This window comes from Cyphellophora attinorum (assembly GCF_001299255.1).
Source record: "Cyphellophora attinorum strain CBS 131958 chromosome Unknown Contig4, whole genome shotgun sequence".
Lineage (NCBI taxonomy): Eukaryota > Fungi > Ascomycota > Eurotiomycetes > Chaetothyriales > Cyphellophoraceae > Cyphellophora > Cyphellophora attinorum.
The window spans coordinates 996400-1012025 of record NW_017253232.1 but is presented as its reverse complement, the minus strand read 5'-3'; the positions used below and the strand labels follow the sequence as shown (position 1 = coordinate 1012025).

The following is a 15626-nucleotide window of genomic DNA, read 5'->3' as shown; positions in this document are numbered from 1 at the left end:
TTGCATCGTCCCGGCTTGCGCTTTGTGGCTAAAAGAAGGTGGCCCTGGTCCATGTGATCAGTGACCAAAGCTTCGTCGAGTCAACCTGAGATCTAGGGTGATAAAGTCAAGCTCGACTGGGAGTGAACAGCGATTATTGCTGACGTGCCTTGTCTTTGGTTGCACCTACGCCGAATGCCGCGACTATGACTCGCTCCGACACCAGCTACGGTACGAACAAGTTAGAGGGCTGCTGTGTCTCCTCTCAAACCTCGATGAATCAACTTTCAGGGAGGGTGATGCCTCTCCCTGACGAGTCGGAAATTGGTCTCACTGTATGAAATGGTGTGAAGGAGAGGATGAAGTCAAGGTAAGAATTTTTAGCTCGACGGCCCGCGACGGCGAGCTATTGAGGTACATGAAAACCCAGCCCCTTGTTACCATCTAGCTTCGTCTCATGTACACCATTCTTCACCGCCACTTTGCTATGGCCAAATCTGCAGCAGATTGCATCATTATGCTTCATATCTCTCGGTTCTGTCAGGGCAAGAGGTGGAGATTTAGAACTTCCGCATGCACTACTTCTGTCAATCTCTTCATCGATCCCATGAAGAAGGGTAGAAGTTCTCGGGTCTCTTCGGTTCACTATCCAGGCAGTCAACCGGCTTTCCACTGAGCTCAACGACCACTATTGCTGGTTTTCAAATGGAAGGCCACTCTCTTTCCGCTTGGCTCCATACATCCCGGCGATGTCGCCTCGAGCACCCATATGCTCTTTGACAGCCACGAGCAATGAATCGGCCAATTGAACATTCTTCATGGTCATTCCTGCCTCCTTCGCGATTGCTTGCGCATGGCGTGCATCCTTTCTGGCCAGGTCCACAGCAAAGAGCGGCTCCTCCCGCTGGTAATAATCGCCGCTTAGCATGCGGTTCGAGTATGCAGTATATGGCCCAGGAAACATGGTTTCGATGAACTGGTGCAGCTGCTTCGTACCCAGTCCGGATTTTTCAGCCACGACGTGCCCCTCAGAGAGCGTTTCGACCATGCTCGCTATGAAGGTATTGCCGAGCACTTTCAACAAAGTGGCTTTCGCTGGTGGCAGGTCTGAGTAGTCGATGATGGCCCGGCCCATAACTCCTTCACAGTAAGGCTTGATCTTCTCCACGGACGACGCTTCTCCCGCGAGCACACAAACAAGCTGACCAGCGTCCGCCGCCGCTACTTGAAGTCAATGAATGGCTCAACACGTACTTGGCCTCGTTGGACGATCGCGAACGGGAGACAAACCTGGCGCTCCGAAAACAGGACATGCCACGAACGATCCCTTTTTGGCCTTGATCTTTTCGGCTTCCTTCTCCGTACTGTCTGGGTGCTGCGACGGTCAGTAGCGTGCATCAGCGAGAAGTTTGCAAGGTGCCCTTTGAGTAGACGCCGATCTCTGAGCTGACTTACTATCGTCGAGCAATCAACCAGTATCTTTCCAGTGACATCGCTCTTCAGCAGCTCATCGACGGTGTCCAATACTGCCGCGTCGTCCCCCAAGCAATAGAATATTATATCAGCCTTTGAAACAAGATCAGCCAGACTGGTAGAGACCTCCGCGTGACCGATCTTTGCCACGAGGTCGCTCGCCCGCTTGGTTGTCCGATTATAAACCAACAGCTTCTGGGTTAAGTTTCCCTTCTCGACAAGGTTCTTACACATGCCCCTGCCCATATTCCCCAAACCAACCCATGCAAGTTGTGGTGCCATCTTGGAGTGTGCGCTTCGACACTGACACGTGTATGGAGCACACCACCACCATAAGAGACACAAGTCAATCACCCTAAGTAGCTGGACTACCTTTACAATGTGCCCGCATGACGTCTATTTCCGAGCCCGCCGGGCCTAACTGCTCACTAACTCCTAGCACAGTTGGAGAATGAGTTGCGTTGCGAAGTCGGGCGGTGAATTTTAAACGTGAATAAAACATTTATGACTGAAGCGAGAACCTGAGAGGTACTGAGTGAAGGTGCAGTGGACTTATTGAGGCTCAGAGACATTGCAATGCATCCCTACCCATGCTATGCCTGTTCTCTGTTCACCCGATATCGCCATGAACCATGGGTATCTTGAACGAATACTGTCCTAGACTAGGACGCGTTCAGGTAACCACTTACAGCCTTCAGCAATTGAGATGGCAAGCAACTTCTTCACCTGCTCAGAATGTCACCAGCCCTAAATCTGGACGCTCGAGGAAGTCTCCTCTTGGAAAGCTTGCGCAGCAAAAAGAGGAAGACAAACAGTTCTTTGCTGACCTTCTCTCTGCTGCTGCAACCAAACGCGATGCGAAAGCATACCTCTCACGACTGAAGTCCGACCGCTTCAATGCAAAGCCAGACTTGTCCGGAATCTTCTTTCCGACGAATGCTGTCGCGGACACCCCAAAGTTCGAGCAGAATGCCCTAAGCAAGAGCAGCGAGATTCAATATGCAGAACTACCGCATGTTGCACTGGTCAAGATCTCAGCAATGAGCCAGATTGACGATGGCGTGTTGCGAGGTATCGCAGGCACTTTGACCCAACTCGCTAGACTGAGTATGCTTCCCTGCATCGTGATTGACGAAGACACCGAACTGAGCCCCATTCAGCGGCGGAAACAGGTAGAACAACAGGCAGACCGACTCGTGAGCGCTATTGAAGACTCGGCAGGCTATAGCGTCAGAAAAGTGTCCGACATTCTCAGCATAGGGTCCGATGGACGAGCTATGGTAACGATGCCGGCCTTGCTCGAGAGACCGCTTCAACGTGGACGGATTGTCTTGGTCATGCCTGTTGCCTATGACCCTGCCACACAAAGCATCACCTCGGTAAAGGGTGATGACGTCTTGGTGGCATTGACGAAGTACTCGACAGGTCACGAGTCTTCTTCGTGGTCCGGCGGTGTCAACACCACCAGCACCTCGCCCAAGGCAGCTGTGATCGACCGGGTCATTGTCATAGATGCAGCAGGAGGTGTCCCAAGCACCAAGTCTATCGACCAGATGCATGTCTTTGTGAACATGGAGCAAGAGTATCACTCCTTGCAAGAAGAGCTTCGCAGCTCAAATGATGACAGAGTATCGCCTTCCCATGCGTCGAACCTGTCAATGCTTCGGCAATGCCTGCAGTTGCTTCCATCAACAGCTTCTGGTCTGATTACAACTCCATTCGAAGCCGCAAATTCATGTCAGAGAGCACACGATAGTCCTCCCGATGTCTCAACAGTGGGAACTCGTCGTCAGCGTAACCCTCTTATCCATAGCTTGCTCACTGACAAGCCCGCCTATTCGTCTTCGCTACCATCGAGCCGCTTGTCGACAGAGTTTCCAGTACTGACAACCTCGACATCGGTCAAGCACGGATTGCCGCTGACTATTCTGCCAAATCCCGATGCTCAGCAGTGGACACCAACAAAGAAGCCATGGATCCAACTGACGGACCCACGCATTGACCTTGATCGGCTGGTCTACCTCATCAACGATAGCTTTGGTCGACAGCTAGACGTTCCAGCCTACCTTCGGCGGGTCAACGACACAATCGCTGGAGTCATCATCGCTGGAGACTACGAAGGTGGCGCAATTTTGACATGGGAGCGTCCTTCCTATCTTCCTTCTGATAGTGATCGACTGGTCCCTTACCTCGACAAGTTCGCGGTACTGAGGAAGGCCCAGGGTGGAGGAGGTGGCGTAGCCGACATCTTGTTCAACGCGATGACTCGCACTTGCTTTCCTGACGGCGTGTGCTGGCGCTCTCGGAAGAACAACCCGGTCAACAAGTGGTATTTTGAGCGAAGTCGAGGAACCTGGAAACTCCCGGGCATGGACTGGACCATGTTCTGGACGACACCAAATGTTGTGGCTCCTGGAGTTAGGTCACCAAACAGAGGAGGGGTGTCGAATCAGGACACGTTCCTTGACTACGAGACTGTGTGCCGAAGTGTGCAGCCGACTTGGCTGGACAAAAAGGCCGCGGCCTGAGATCGGCAGGAACGACATACCTGGAACTTGACGAAGGACTGAGACTAGGCAGCGACCTCTGAGGTGTTCATGGCTGATCATCGATATCTGCGAGCTGGAGTGTGCTGAAGCACTGCAAAGGGCAGGACTGATGCTTCGTGTCTGCATGGTCTGCAATTAATGCTGCATGGCGTTGGGGAGTGATTGAGGCTCTATTAAGCTTTATAGCTAGGCAATCAGAATATGAGTCAACCTTGGAAGCTTTCGATTAGGCTTCCACTTAGGTACCGAACGCCTGGACGCTTCAGGTGGGGTGTCCGTCAAATTTTCCCCTCACAGGTCCTCTTTTCGTGCCCGCAGCCATCTTTGCTTTCATTCGGTCAGTACCTCAAGTGGAAGCACGGCGCATACTCGAGCTCGTACCATAGAGTACAACTTCCTTGGAGGAAGAGATGGCACCCACCACCGCCGACCACAAAGCCCAGCTCCTTGAAGTCCTCCTCAAAGCCTCCGTTCTCTCCTTCGGAACATATACACTAAAATCCGGCCGCATATCGCCTTACTTCTTCACCTCTACATTACTACACACTTCCACTCTGCTCGGCGCCTTGTCCCGCGCATATGCGGCCGTGCTAGCCGAGCCACCATTTTCACTGCCACTCGGCACAGAAGAAGCTGGAGCCGACGCAGATGGATCGTTGAGCCCACATTTCGATATTTTGTTCGGGCCCGCATACAAGGGCATACCGCTGTCAGCGATCGTGACGAGGGAACTAGAATTCCATGGGAAGGCTTTTGAGGGCGTGTCGTACTCGTTCAATCGGAAAGAGGCAAAGGACCATGGTGAGGGTGGCACCATTGTTGGTGCCCCACTGAAAGGCAAGCGCGTGGTCGTGGTGGACGACGTCATGACTGCCGGAACAGCGCTGAGGGAAGCGGTGCAGATAATTAAGGCGCAAGGTGGGCAGGTGGTGGGCGTAGTACTGCTGTTGACGAGACAGGAAAGAGTCAGTGAGGACGAGCCGCGAAGCGCGATGAAGGTCGCAGAGGATGAGTTGGGTGTGCCTGTAAGAGCTGTGTTGACGTTTGAGGACATCGTCAAAGCGATCGAGGATGGCAAGATTGAGGGTGCTGGACCCGAGCAGTTGGAGCAGATGAAGGTTTATCGAGAGAAGTACGGAAGTGTTGATTGAGAACCAGACTTGCCGGGTCTGTGGAGCTGTTGAAAACCAAGGCGAAAGCATGGGTGTCATGCCCAACTCGCAAGATGTTAGAAGGACAATATTACAGCACTGAAAATCGCGAACTCCACGCAGGCCAGATGCCGCCCCAATCGAGGACAATGCAGATCGCAGTCAGGAACAGCAACCCACAAAATCTGGGCTCCAACAATCGAAACGGATCACGAGATCTCGATGTCAAGGTCTTTTCAAGCACCTAGTCAGTCAAACATATCAAGAGACTGCCTCCCCTCATATCTGCGGGAAGGAGCGAAGCGCAGACAGCCGTTGCGGAACCGGCAGACGGCTAACATGACTTCTGGCTTTATGCACGCATGAGTGTCGGCCTGCGAGTGCCACACGCAAGTCAACCAATCAGGCTCTCAGGGGACGCGTAACACATGGTCAGTGCTATACAGTATCAGTCAACAACTTTTAAAAATTGGTACGGATCCATGACTTCCCACAGCTGTTACTCACTCGACCTCACACTCTCAGCACGGCGAGGTTCGGGATGGTCAGGCGACGATATCGCTCTCCGATGGGGTCTGGTCGCAAATAGCGCTTATCGCTATGGCTCGATCAAGACTTCGGAGCGTCACTTGCGCATTCGAGAACTTTCAGGTGGCCTACGTAAAGAACCAGGCAACGGGTTGCCTGGAATCTGCCCTGCCAGCCCCAGCTTCTCCAATCAGACGTGTACCCTACATATCACATAACCTGTAGTCCTTCACCGCGACCTTGCTTCGTCATGTCAGACCACTCTGACGCACGGAATAGCGTGGAGCACGCCCCGCCACCATCATCTCCGCCGCCATTGCTCCCCATCGAAGCACTAGACCAGCTCTGCGACCAAGGCTGGCTACGTCTCGCACTGCCACCAGATCTACTCGCCGCTGCCCACCGTCTACAGACTCTTGCCTCTAATTTCTTCGACCAATCATCCACAGATGACAAGTACGAAGCGTTTCCAGCCAAGCACAACACAGAATTCGGATACTATCACGTCAAAGACAGAAAGAGTATCTCACACTTCGCTGCTGCACTAACTCATCATCAACTTCGGCGGTTGAGGAGGCCGCTGCTGACTACTGGGCACAGACAACCAACCTTATGATCAATGTGCTGGCAGATGCTCTCTCGCCATATCTCGAGATCCCCAGTACGATCTGGGACGACGTCATAAGTCCTCCAAGGAAAAGACTGGCATTACCGGAAAATGTCACCACAATGCCAGCCAGCGAAGCTGACATCCACAGCGGGACGCTCTTGCGCCTGTTCCGATACTTCCCCAGAAACGATGATCAACACGGGCTGAATATGCGCGGCGAGGGTGACATGAGTGGTGGAGCAGGCATGCACACCGACCTCGGCCTGCTAACCCTTTGCATTGGACAGCGTGGGCTGGAGTGCTTTGACTTGAGCAGACAGCAGTATATCGATGTGCTGGATGCTCCTGCTGTCACTGTAAGACCCATAGCAGACCCTTCAAACTCATGTACGACCTACAATGAACGTGACGAAGCCCCACAAGACCAGGATCTCGGCGCAGTCCTCCTCCTAGGCCAAACGATCCGCGGTCTCACGCACCAGCAACTCCCCGCCGGCGTCCATCGAGTCAGACCACTGCCGGCTACAGGCCGCGAGAGCATAGTCTTTGCGCTGCGGCACGCATTCGGCGATATTGACCTGCGTCCCTGGGGGCTCGGCGATGGCAAGGTCAGCGCTAAAGATCTATACCGATGGCTGGGTGTAGGCAAGGTAAGCGTGAATGCTGCGGCTGGAGTACGGGAGCGGCAGCTTGCCGAACTGGCCCGCAGCAACGGCAACGAGGAGTAGGGGCAAGGTTGACGAAGACCGCGGAATCCGAGCGAATGCTTTCAGAGCAAGGGCGGCGGGGCCGGTCTGGCAGCCTACCACGGGTACCAAACGACATCACGCCAATCACTCGAACGAGTCGTGATCGCAGAAATGAACCGGCACAAGCAAGAAGAACGGCATTATGCTGTACCGAGGATCTTGATTTGGGAGACTATACAAAGTTTTTCTGGCGTCACCGATCCAGCCTAAGGCTGCGCAGGCTCAGCACGTTCAGAGTCGAGATGAAGCTCCCAACAGCCATGTCAAAGGTCCATCTGTGCCGAGAGAGCGTCAGCCGCGCTCACTGAATGACACAGCCGGAGACGGTCTTGGCGGCGCCGTGCGCATTGTAGTAATCACTCCAGGATGCTTCGTGCATTGTTGGGTTTGTTGAGATGGATTTTCCTGATGGAAGAGATTTGAATTGTTTCGTGTGATTGGAAAGTATGCGATGATTGTGTGAGATGGAAAGCTTCAAGACGAGGTAGGGAGAACAGGAATACTTATAGCACAAGACATGGCTGCGCTAGGTATTTGACGAGGCCTTGTTACGAGACACAGGCACAAAGGAGGTCCAACAACGAGCGAGCTAAGGCTCAGCAAAGGACAGGGTACGTCTTTACTCAGGAATAGCAGCAATAGCAACAGGGTCTGGCTGCCATTACCACATTACTCGCAGCGTGTAGCATTGAACAAGGGCGCAAGGCTCGCAAGGAACAATGTCGTTGCAAAACACCAAGAGTCAGATAAAGACAAGGCTGATGAAAGGAGACCATGGCCAGGGGGACGCTATGGCCTTACTATTGTTCTTGACGCCGAGGCTGAAGCTTAGTATTGTCCTTCGCTTGGAGGCACGAGGTCCGAGCGTTTGGCAACATTATTGTGCTCTAAGTGCGTTCTCGAAAATACGTGCTTTCCCCATCCGAGACCAATATTGCATTAGGAAGGCAAGCCTCTATTCTTACGCTTGCTAAAGGAAACGCCGATGAATGATCCATGCTTGCTTCCCCGTGAACGCCTGCGTCCTGGACGCGATTTGTGCTGTGCTCGAGCCCTGATTCCTAGGTAATCAGGACCCAACCTCAATCTCGCCAGCCCACTCCCTCTCACCCTCCTCCGGCCCCGCGCCCTTTGCGTTGGAGATCCCTGGCGCGCCTTCACCCAAACGCATGCCGCACTCCATTTTCCAATTCTTCGGCGTATACCCGTCGACCACCCGTTTGAAGGTCTCCAGCGTACAAAAGCTCTCATCGCCCTCTAGATGGTTACCTGGCCGTTTGCACGCAGGCACCGTCATGACCTTGTCGTTGAAGCGAAGGCGTACATAGTAGCCGGAAAGTTTGTCTTTGGAATGCTGAGGTATCTCAGACCAGGGCCGTCGGGCAATGCCTTGGGTCTGCGCACCCGGCTGAGGTATTGTTGAGGCGTTGTTCAGATGTTGCTTTTGAGCACTTGGAGACGAAGACGAGAGGCCGAGCATTGAAGAAAGGAAGCCTGGCCTCGCTGGGGCTTGAGTCTCTTCGGCTTGCTTCTCAGTTGAAGACGTTGGTGCTGAGGCTGACGTTGGATCGACCGGGGTGATCGCGCCCGCGGCTTTCTTCCGGAACAGTTCGACGGCGACGTGACTTGTGTAAGGTGGCCATTTCTCTCCATCAAAAGCTCCCAGACTCGTCAACAGCGCCGCTAGAGTCGTGTCATGACATCCCGACATCGCAAAAAGTATTCCCTTCTCGCCGCCACGGCCACGACCCAACCGCCCATTCTCTCCTCCAATCTCGTTTATCGAAAGACCCGCTCCCTCCACCTTACTGATCATCCTCTCCACAATATCGCCCGCCAACGGACCAATCCCCAACTTGCGATACTCCCTCGACTCCGTGTACCCAGAGAACCACTCCTCCACCGCAATTCGGTCAATTATCGCCGCCATTTTCTTGTCGTAGAACTCTTTCGGCAACCTGGTCTCCGGTCCATGCGCCAGTGTCGAGTTGATCGTATCCATAATCCCCGATAACCGTGGATGCGAATCCACCGCCACTTCTTTACTCGTCTCCGGCATCCACCGCCCAATCTGCTTCGTGAGGTACCTCATGTCCTCTGTATCATTATGTCGGTCAGCAGTGCGCTGAGCAAACATCCTCCCCAGCTGTGCAAATCTCCTACAATTGCTGTCGTTCGGGAACAGTGTCTCGTCCGCCGGCGTCCTCGTCACAATCGTCGGCGCGGGGAAACTCGCCGTACGCGCTGTAAGCGGGTACATGCCCCAAAAGCTCTGCTGCACACTCTCCAGCGCGCGGGGCATGGGCGTTGCCCGCAAGTATATGAGATCAGCGTTGGCGATCAAGGGTGGCATGAACTTCAATTGGTCGACGTAGAGATGTCTCAACCGTTGGCCGAGTGCGTATGTTGTTTCACGACCCTGATCAGTCAGCTCTCCGAGCTGGCAGATGCCGTCGACCTGGCCGCCAGCACCGGCAGCGATTATGGGGCCGTCGTCTGGACCGAAGCGTTCGAGGCGGCGGCGCCATTGTAGTGAGTCCCACGAGGAAGTGTTCTGTGACATGACTACCGAGCGCATGCGTTGAGCTGCGTTGCAGTAGGGCCAATAGGGAGCCAGGCCTGCCTGCCAACTTGTTAGTCGCTGGCTGCGAGTATGTAGCTGTGACTTGCATTCTGAAAGCGGACTGAGACAGGCGCGCGCTCGCCATGCCGCAGGAGCACTTGGACGAGACGGAGCTCGAGGTTGGCTGGGTACAGCTTCTCGAGCTCCTCCGGCGTGTATGGCTCTCGAGGCCTTAGGGTGGTCATCGTGTGGGAGGCGTACTCGTCGCGTAGGGAAGGAAAGATTGTCACAGCACCGCGTTCGTGAAACTGCATCGACTAAGAGTCACTTCGGACTTCTGCGGGGCGCGAATCGAGAGTTGGAGATCGAGCCACGTGGGGTGGCGCCTGCAGATGGGCGGAAGGGCGGGGCATTCTGGCTGCCTTTTTAGGCGACTCCAGGCAATGGAATAAGCGAGGCCAGGTATTGATATCATCACTCGAATGCAGTCGAATTTGTGCTGTACTATACCTACACTCGAATTATCGATACACAGCACCACCCACAATGGCCTTGGAATACTTCGCTCCAGCCCACCTCCCGGCCTGATCCTCTCCCTTGAGCATTTCCTTGGCGGCCAATGCCGGATCACCCCCCGCCTGACCCCAATCCTGTACAAAGTCGCCATGAAAAAAGCACCCGGAACCGCCGAGGCTCTCTATCCTTTCATCCCAGTCAAGGATCCGGTCAGGCATACCAATGTGATTGGGTGGCTCATGCTCCTCGAGGGAGTTCTACTGGCCAGGCCGGCCACTAGGGGCTCCCTAGGTGCATTGGCACTGAATAGTGCGTTAACGGGCATGGGCATCTATAGTTTTCGGCGGATGAGGATTCCTTATTGGTTGCCGTGTGTGAATTTTGTGCTGGGGTTGATCGTTTGGTGGATCGAGAGTGGGAGGTATAAGGAGCCAGCGAGAGTCGAGTGAGGCTGGTAGTGCGGTGGCTATGAATATAATTGTCCAGCAGGCCACAAGCTGGTCGTCCGGTCTCGGGAAACGACCCCAACGCAACCGCCGCGCTTCCTCGCTGCATCGCACAGATCTTCCATCACGGCATGACGACCATCAATGAACACTTTTCCTTGGAGCACTTGCCTTTTTTATGTCAGCCTGGGAGTACTCGGGCGAAATTTGCGGCGATAATTGAGCCATGGATTTTTCTTATGGATGGGGAGCGCTCTATCAGTGTATGAAAGGCCAAGTATGGCATTATACTATCTCAGTATTAGTACGAGCACATGCAGGACATAGCGACGCTACCGCACCAGTTCGGGAGGTTCAGTCCCACTCAATGCGCCAGGGAGGCCTCTGCATCGAAAATCAAAATTTTACCAAACAAGATCTACTATTGCCTGTGTCTGACTTCAGCGTCACTTCAGCATTAGTGACCAAAGCTTGATAGTTGAGAATTTTCATGTCAGGGAGGCCTTCACTGCTGTAGGCGACCTCGTTTCACCATTCTGGTCTTTCGACAACTCTTCAACACCCTGAGCGTCCTCCTCATGCTTAGCAGACACGTTTACAGCCAGAAAGCTGGCTGGAAGTTTCACGGTATCGAACTTTGCTTTCAACGTCGAGATGACTTCCTTCCAGTCCTGGTGATTCGTTAGACTCCGGCGAGGTGCTGAGCCAATAACATGCTTTGAGTCAAGTGTCGTATCCAGAGGATCGATCGTATGACAGCCTGGACTGATGCTGATCCGGATGGAGTACTCCGATGATTTCGTGTCCGCATCTTGAGCTTCGTACAATTCGAAGCAGATTTGGCTAAGGTAGTCCAGCTCGGGGATCGTAGCACGCTTAATCTTGGTATGGATCCCACCTTCCATGATGCAATTGAGTAGAGTATAGATGTGTGACTCTTTGGTGAAGTAGACAAAGCTCTTGGCATCCCCCGAGGCTTGCAGCTCCTCGAGGTCCTGGACGATCTCCCGCAGCAGCGGCAGAGAAGTGAGAAGGCCGATCTCGAGCTTTTCGTGATCCGAAATGCCGTACTCCTGTGGTCCTATGTAGTCAAAAAGGACTTTCGCATAGCGATACAGCTCTCGAAGTCGCCCTAGCCGCTTGTCCTGTTTGCATTTGGTGTCGCTGTTACCGCTAAAAAGCTTGAAATAGGATGCATCCTGCTCGAAAGTGGTGAGAGGTGGTGTCGTGGGAGGCTGAGCCATGACCGATCTTCTGCGGAAGCCAACCTTCTTGGTCTTGAGTGGTGCCATTCCGGCGACCGAATCTCGCTGCTCTCCTGCTGGGGCATAACTTTCCCTCGTTTCGTCTGGGGACTCCAACTGTGACTGGTCGGCTTCCTCCAACGTGAACTCGTCGATTACAGTTTGGCTGGGGGTAAAGACCCATTCCAGGAATTGCTTATTGTGCAGGGCATCGTACTTCATCGTATCGTATAGCTCTGAAACTTTGCTAGGGTCCGCCTTGTCACTGTCGCAGAACTCAGCGAAGAGCTTCTCCCAACGTTCCTTAAAAAGCTATATTGCATTATTAGCACAGAGCCCGCCCAATAGAAGTCTTGTCACTCACATCAGGATTGTCTCCGTTCGTGCACCAGCGAGCCTGGATACTATCAGGGTCCTTCGTGTGGGCATCTTTCGGCATATTGTCTTTGGGATCGCCGAGAGCCGCCAGGGAGGCCGCTGCACCACCAGTCAACTTCTTGAAGTTGTAACGCAATACTTTCCGGTGAAACCGCATCAGTTCGATGACGGTCTGCATGACGACAAACGGCTCGGGCACATCTTTGGGCCACGCGAATTCTTCCGGAACCGAGTTGCCCTCACGTAGAAGGTGCTTAAGCTTCTTTTTGACCTTGTCCATGACGTCTTTTGCCGCGTTTGAGTCGTCCAGGAGATCCTTGCGGACGTGAATGCTCTCCTCGCTGATATCGCCTCTGCCGAGGAACGACGCAGCCCATATCTGTGCGCTCGTCCGTACACGCTTTTCCGAGCTTGTGAATATTCTTACGTCGTCAAGCACTTTCCGATTCAGGAGCATGAAGTCCTCCCGCATGTTGGCACCCAAGTCCGACGACTGATATCTAGCTGAATGAGTTGGTTCGCCACCCCACTTCATCACAAGCTGCATCTTGTCTAGAACGAGATCGTTCTCCGCGGCTGCGTACCGAGAGAACGTCGGTCCCGATATGGAATCGCTCCTGGTCGGAGTTTTTTTGAGATCGTCGTTGGCCGAGGGAGACAACGGAGTCGGCGGCGGAATTGCCATCTCCCTGTCCTCTGGAATTGGCGATTCTACTGCCATTGATTCTGCTGAGAACGACACTCTCTCCTCCGGTTTCCGCTTGCGAAACATAGGCTTGATCTGTACTTTAGTCGCTGGGTGACTTCGCTTCCGCGCCAAAGCATTGCGTAGGTTACGCAACTTGTCCTGATCCTCCAGATTATCGCGTTGTGCAACTTTGACCGCAGCCTCGACACTGGCTAGCGCTGCTTCGCCTTTAAGAAGTACTTCCTCGTGGTGGCCTTTGAGGAGATCGACAAAGACTTGTGAATGCGCAGTAAGCTTGATCTTCTGCTTTGGCGTACGATCAGCGTGACGGATGACAGTAACCACACCCTTGAGCTTCCATGAGTGTTTCGAGCTCGGCATTGGAGCGACGACTTCCGTAGGCTCGGTGTGCTCGGCCGAGTTGATGGTGCTGTTGAGAAGATCTGGTTCAGAAACTGCGCTCGTTGGTATGCTAGGCGGTGGAAGTAGTGCATTCGCCTCTGGTATCTTGGACCCAAGAACAACACTCTGGCTCGCGCGCTCAATAGTAGGAGGTGAGCTGACTGGCGGAGTCGATGTCTTGGGCGACGACGGAGCTGTCTGATGGTGTCGTGAGTGAGGCAAATGCTGTGACAGTTTCGAAATGCTGGGTGACTTGAAGACAGATTTGAGGGCGTTCCTGTGAGAATGCGATCCTCCGACGCTTGTAGCCGTGTCCCTGCGACCAGGATGCTCCGGCACGCCTTCAGAAGACGTATCCTCTGCGCCCGAGTAGCTTCGTAATGCGGCTTTAGCCTTCTCGTGGGAGAACAACGACCGCAGGATTTTGGCGCATTCGTTATAGTAGCGTTCGTTGTCTTTGACGAAACTCCAGCCGTTGACATCGATCACAAAGCTTTGCCCGTTGGCACGTAGCATATCGAATCCACATATACGTTGGCCAAATCCTCTACTCACTCTGGCGGCCATTTCCTTCTCTGCTGGGCTGAGGTTTGTGACGTATCGCACTTCCTTGCCATGGGTGTTACGCTTGACAAGGCCGTCGACAACAGGAGATTTGCGTGTTTCGGCGTGGCAAAAGTCCGGTCCAACTGTGTATGCTTTGACGTCTTCGGCATTCTCGGTCTTGAGGAACTGCTCGTATACAAAGCTTCCGTTTGGCTCGGTAATCGCGCGAGGGACAATAAGTTTCGGGTCGAACTCGGATGATTTGTTCCCGACCTTACGAAACAGGCGGCGTCCACCACCTCCTTCGTGACTTCGAGGAAAGTAGATAATAATGTTGTGGTCTTCTCCCGACACTGGTTTCTCGACGAAAGGCTTCTTGATGGACTTGCCATCTACCACCAGGGTGTCATCGTCGGGCATTTCGACGACTTTCGGTGGCATTGTCGTCCCACCTTCGGGCTTTCCCTGCAGAGTGACTCCGCTCATGTTCTTGAGGTGCTGAGCCATTTCGGCGGACTCTACGGCAGGGCCCCCATCGCGATTGACCTCGAGCCTCTTAGGGGTAGGTACTTGCATCTGATCGAGTATTCGCAGACAGAGGCGGCGATCCCACAGGATTTTCTGCATTGGAAGATCGTTGACGACGAAAGGTTTGCGAAGCTTGACGTACTCTATCGCTTTGTCGAGAGGGAAGCCCTCAGAAAAGAACGCAATGAGGAAGTCGCTGCGATACGTCAGCACGCCCATGAACAGTATGGGATAACGCTTACCAGATGGGCCAGTTGGTGACATCTACAAGGTCAGCTGTTGGCGATTTGAGGAGCCAGGGATGTGAACATACCTTCGTCGAGGATCGCTTTGTCGCCAAAGACCACGACCTCATACTCGCCGTCCCCTTGCAGACGAGTCAGAATTTGGCGACTGGGTCGACTCCTGGCCTTCACGTCCAGAGCACAGACGCCTATCGTTCCGATGGCCTTTTTCTCTGGAGCAGGTTGGACCTCAACAGATTTGGTGCTTGGCGTACTAAGCCGACGACTGCTCGAGATCGATCTAGGCACACTCCTAGCAGGCCTTGACGGCAGAGCGCCACCATCCTGGGCGGCGTCCGGCTTCAGCGTGGCAGGTGTCTGTGCCACGGGTGATGTTGTGATCTGAGATTGCGCACCAACTATATCCAATTGATTAGGAACATCTTGCGTAATGGTAGGAGGCGAGAGCACGGGCAGACCTGGTACTGACGGCGATCCTGCAGAAGCAGTGGTGATGTGCGTCGGATCGGTAGCTGTAGTTGGACTCAACACTGTCGGGTTGCTGGTCAAGGACTGGCGATCTTCGTTGCTCAGGAGGGATGTAGGAGAGCTCCGAGGACCATCATCGGACTTCCTAGGCAAGCGAGCGGAGTTCATGGTGGCAGAGAGACGTCTGTCAGCGCTGGGCTTTGTCGATGGCGGCGGCATGCTTATGCTTGGCCTATCGACTGTAGTCTTGTCGGTTTCTATGTGAGGCTTTCGTCTTAGCTCAGCTGGGTTGTGGCCTCCGAGAAGAGCATGGCCGGAAGGAGCGCGAGGACCAAGCCTGGGTGGGCTCCCTGCGGCGCTGATGCCATTCTTTCCGCTGCCACTAGACGAGGTGCTGTAGACGGCGGTCAGGGGCGCTCCGACACTTTCTGATGCTGGAAGATCAGCATCGGCGTCGCCGTTGGCCGGCTTCCCCATGGAGGCCTCCATAATGAGCATCAACGAGTGGTGAGGTGAACGGCCGACTATCTATCCTTGCTGATAAAGCTGACCATTAAAAATGT

General features: G+C 53.9%; 6 protein-coding genes across 6 annotated transcripts; 3 read left to right on the top strand and 3 right to left on the bottom strand.

Annotated features, from left to right (window-relative positions):
• Positions 1-667: 667 nt before the first annotated feature.
• On the bottom strand, positions 668-1734 carry AB675_6499 (putative oxido YfjR; the record flags this gene model as incomplete). Its single annotated transcript, XM_018146795.1, has 3 exons — positions 668-1200; positions 1270-1354; positions 1435-1734. The coding sequence occupies 3 exons, from the start codon at positions 1732-1734 to the stop codon at positions 668-670; spliced, it is 918 nt and encodes a 305-aa protein (XP_018004108.1).
• A 350-nt stretch (positions 1735-2084) lies between these two features.
• On the top strand, positions 2085-3980 carry AB675_6498 (Amino-acid acetyltransferase, mitochondrial; the record flags this gene model as incomplete). Its single annotated transcript, XM_018146794.1, has 1 exon — positions 2085-3980. One exon carries the CDS (start codon positions 2085-2087, stop codon positions 3978-3980), a length of 1896 nt encoding a protein of 631 aa, XP_018004031.1.
• A 431-nt stretch (positions 3981-4411) lies between these two features.
• AB675_6497 (Orotate phosphoribosyltransferase) lies at positions 4412-5152 on the top strand (the record flags this gene model as incomplete). Its single annotated transcript, XM_018146793.1, has 1 exon — positions 4412-5152. The coding sequence occupies one exon, from the start codon at positions 4412-4414 to the stop codon at positions 5150-5152; it is 741 nt and encodes a 246-aa protein (XP_018004091.1).
• Positions 5153-5930: 778 nt separating this feature from the next.
• AB675_6496 (uncharacterized protein) lies at positions 5931-7018 on the top strand (the record flags this gene model as incomplete). The annotated part of the gene is made up of 2 exons (XM_018146792.1): positions 5931-6136; positions 6193-7018. 2 exons carry the CDS (start codon positions 5931-5933, stop codon positions 7016-7018), a joined length of 1032 nt encoding a protein of 343 aa, XP_018003684.1.
• A 1090-nt stretch (positions 7019-8108) lies between these two features.
• On the bottom strand, positions 8109-9847 carry AB675_6495 (putative acid phosphatase SPBC4.06; the record flags this gene model as incomplete). Its single annotated transcript, XM_018146791.1, has 2 exons — positions 8109-9662; positions 9725-9847. 2 exons carry the CDS (start codon positions 9845-9847, stop codon positions 8109-8111), a joined length of 1677 nt encoding a protein of 558 aa, XP_018003830.1.
• Positions 9848-11052: 1205 nt separating this feature from the next.
• On the bottom strand, positions 11053-15552 carry AB675_6494 (Inositol hexakisphosphate and diphosphoinositol-pentakisphosphate kinase; the record flags this gene model as incomplete). The annotated part of the gene is made up of 5 exons (XM_018146790.1): positions 11053-12120; positions 12173-12565; positions 12614-14546; positions 14593-14614; positions 14664-15552. The coding sequence occupies 5 exons, from the start codon at positions 15550-15552 to the stop codon at positions 11053-11055; spliced, it is 4305 nt and encodes a 1434-aa protein (XP_018004118.1).
• Positions 15553-15626: the final 74 nt, after the last annotated feature.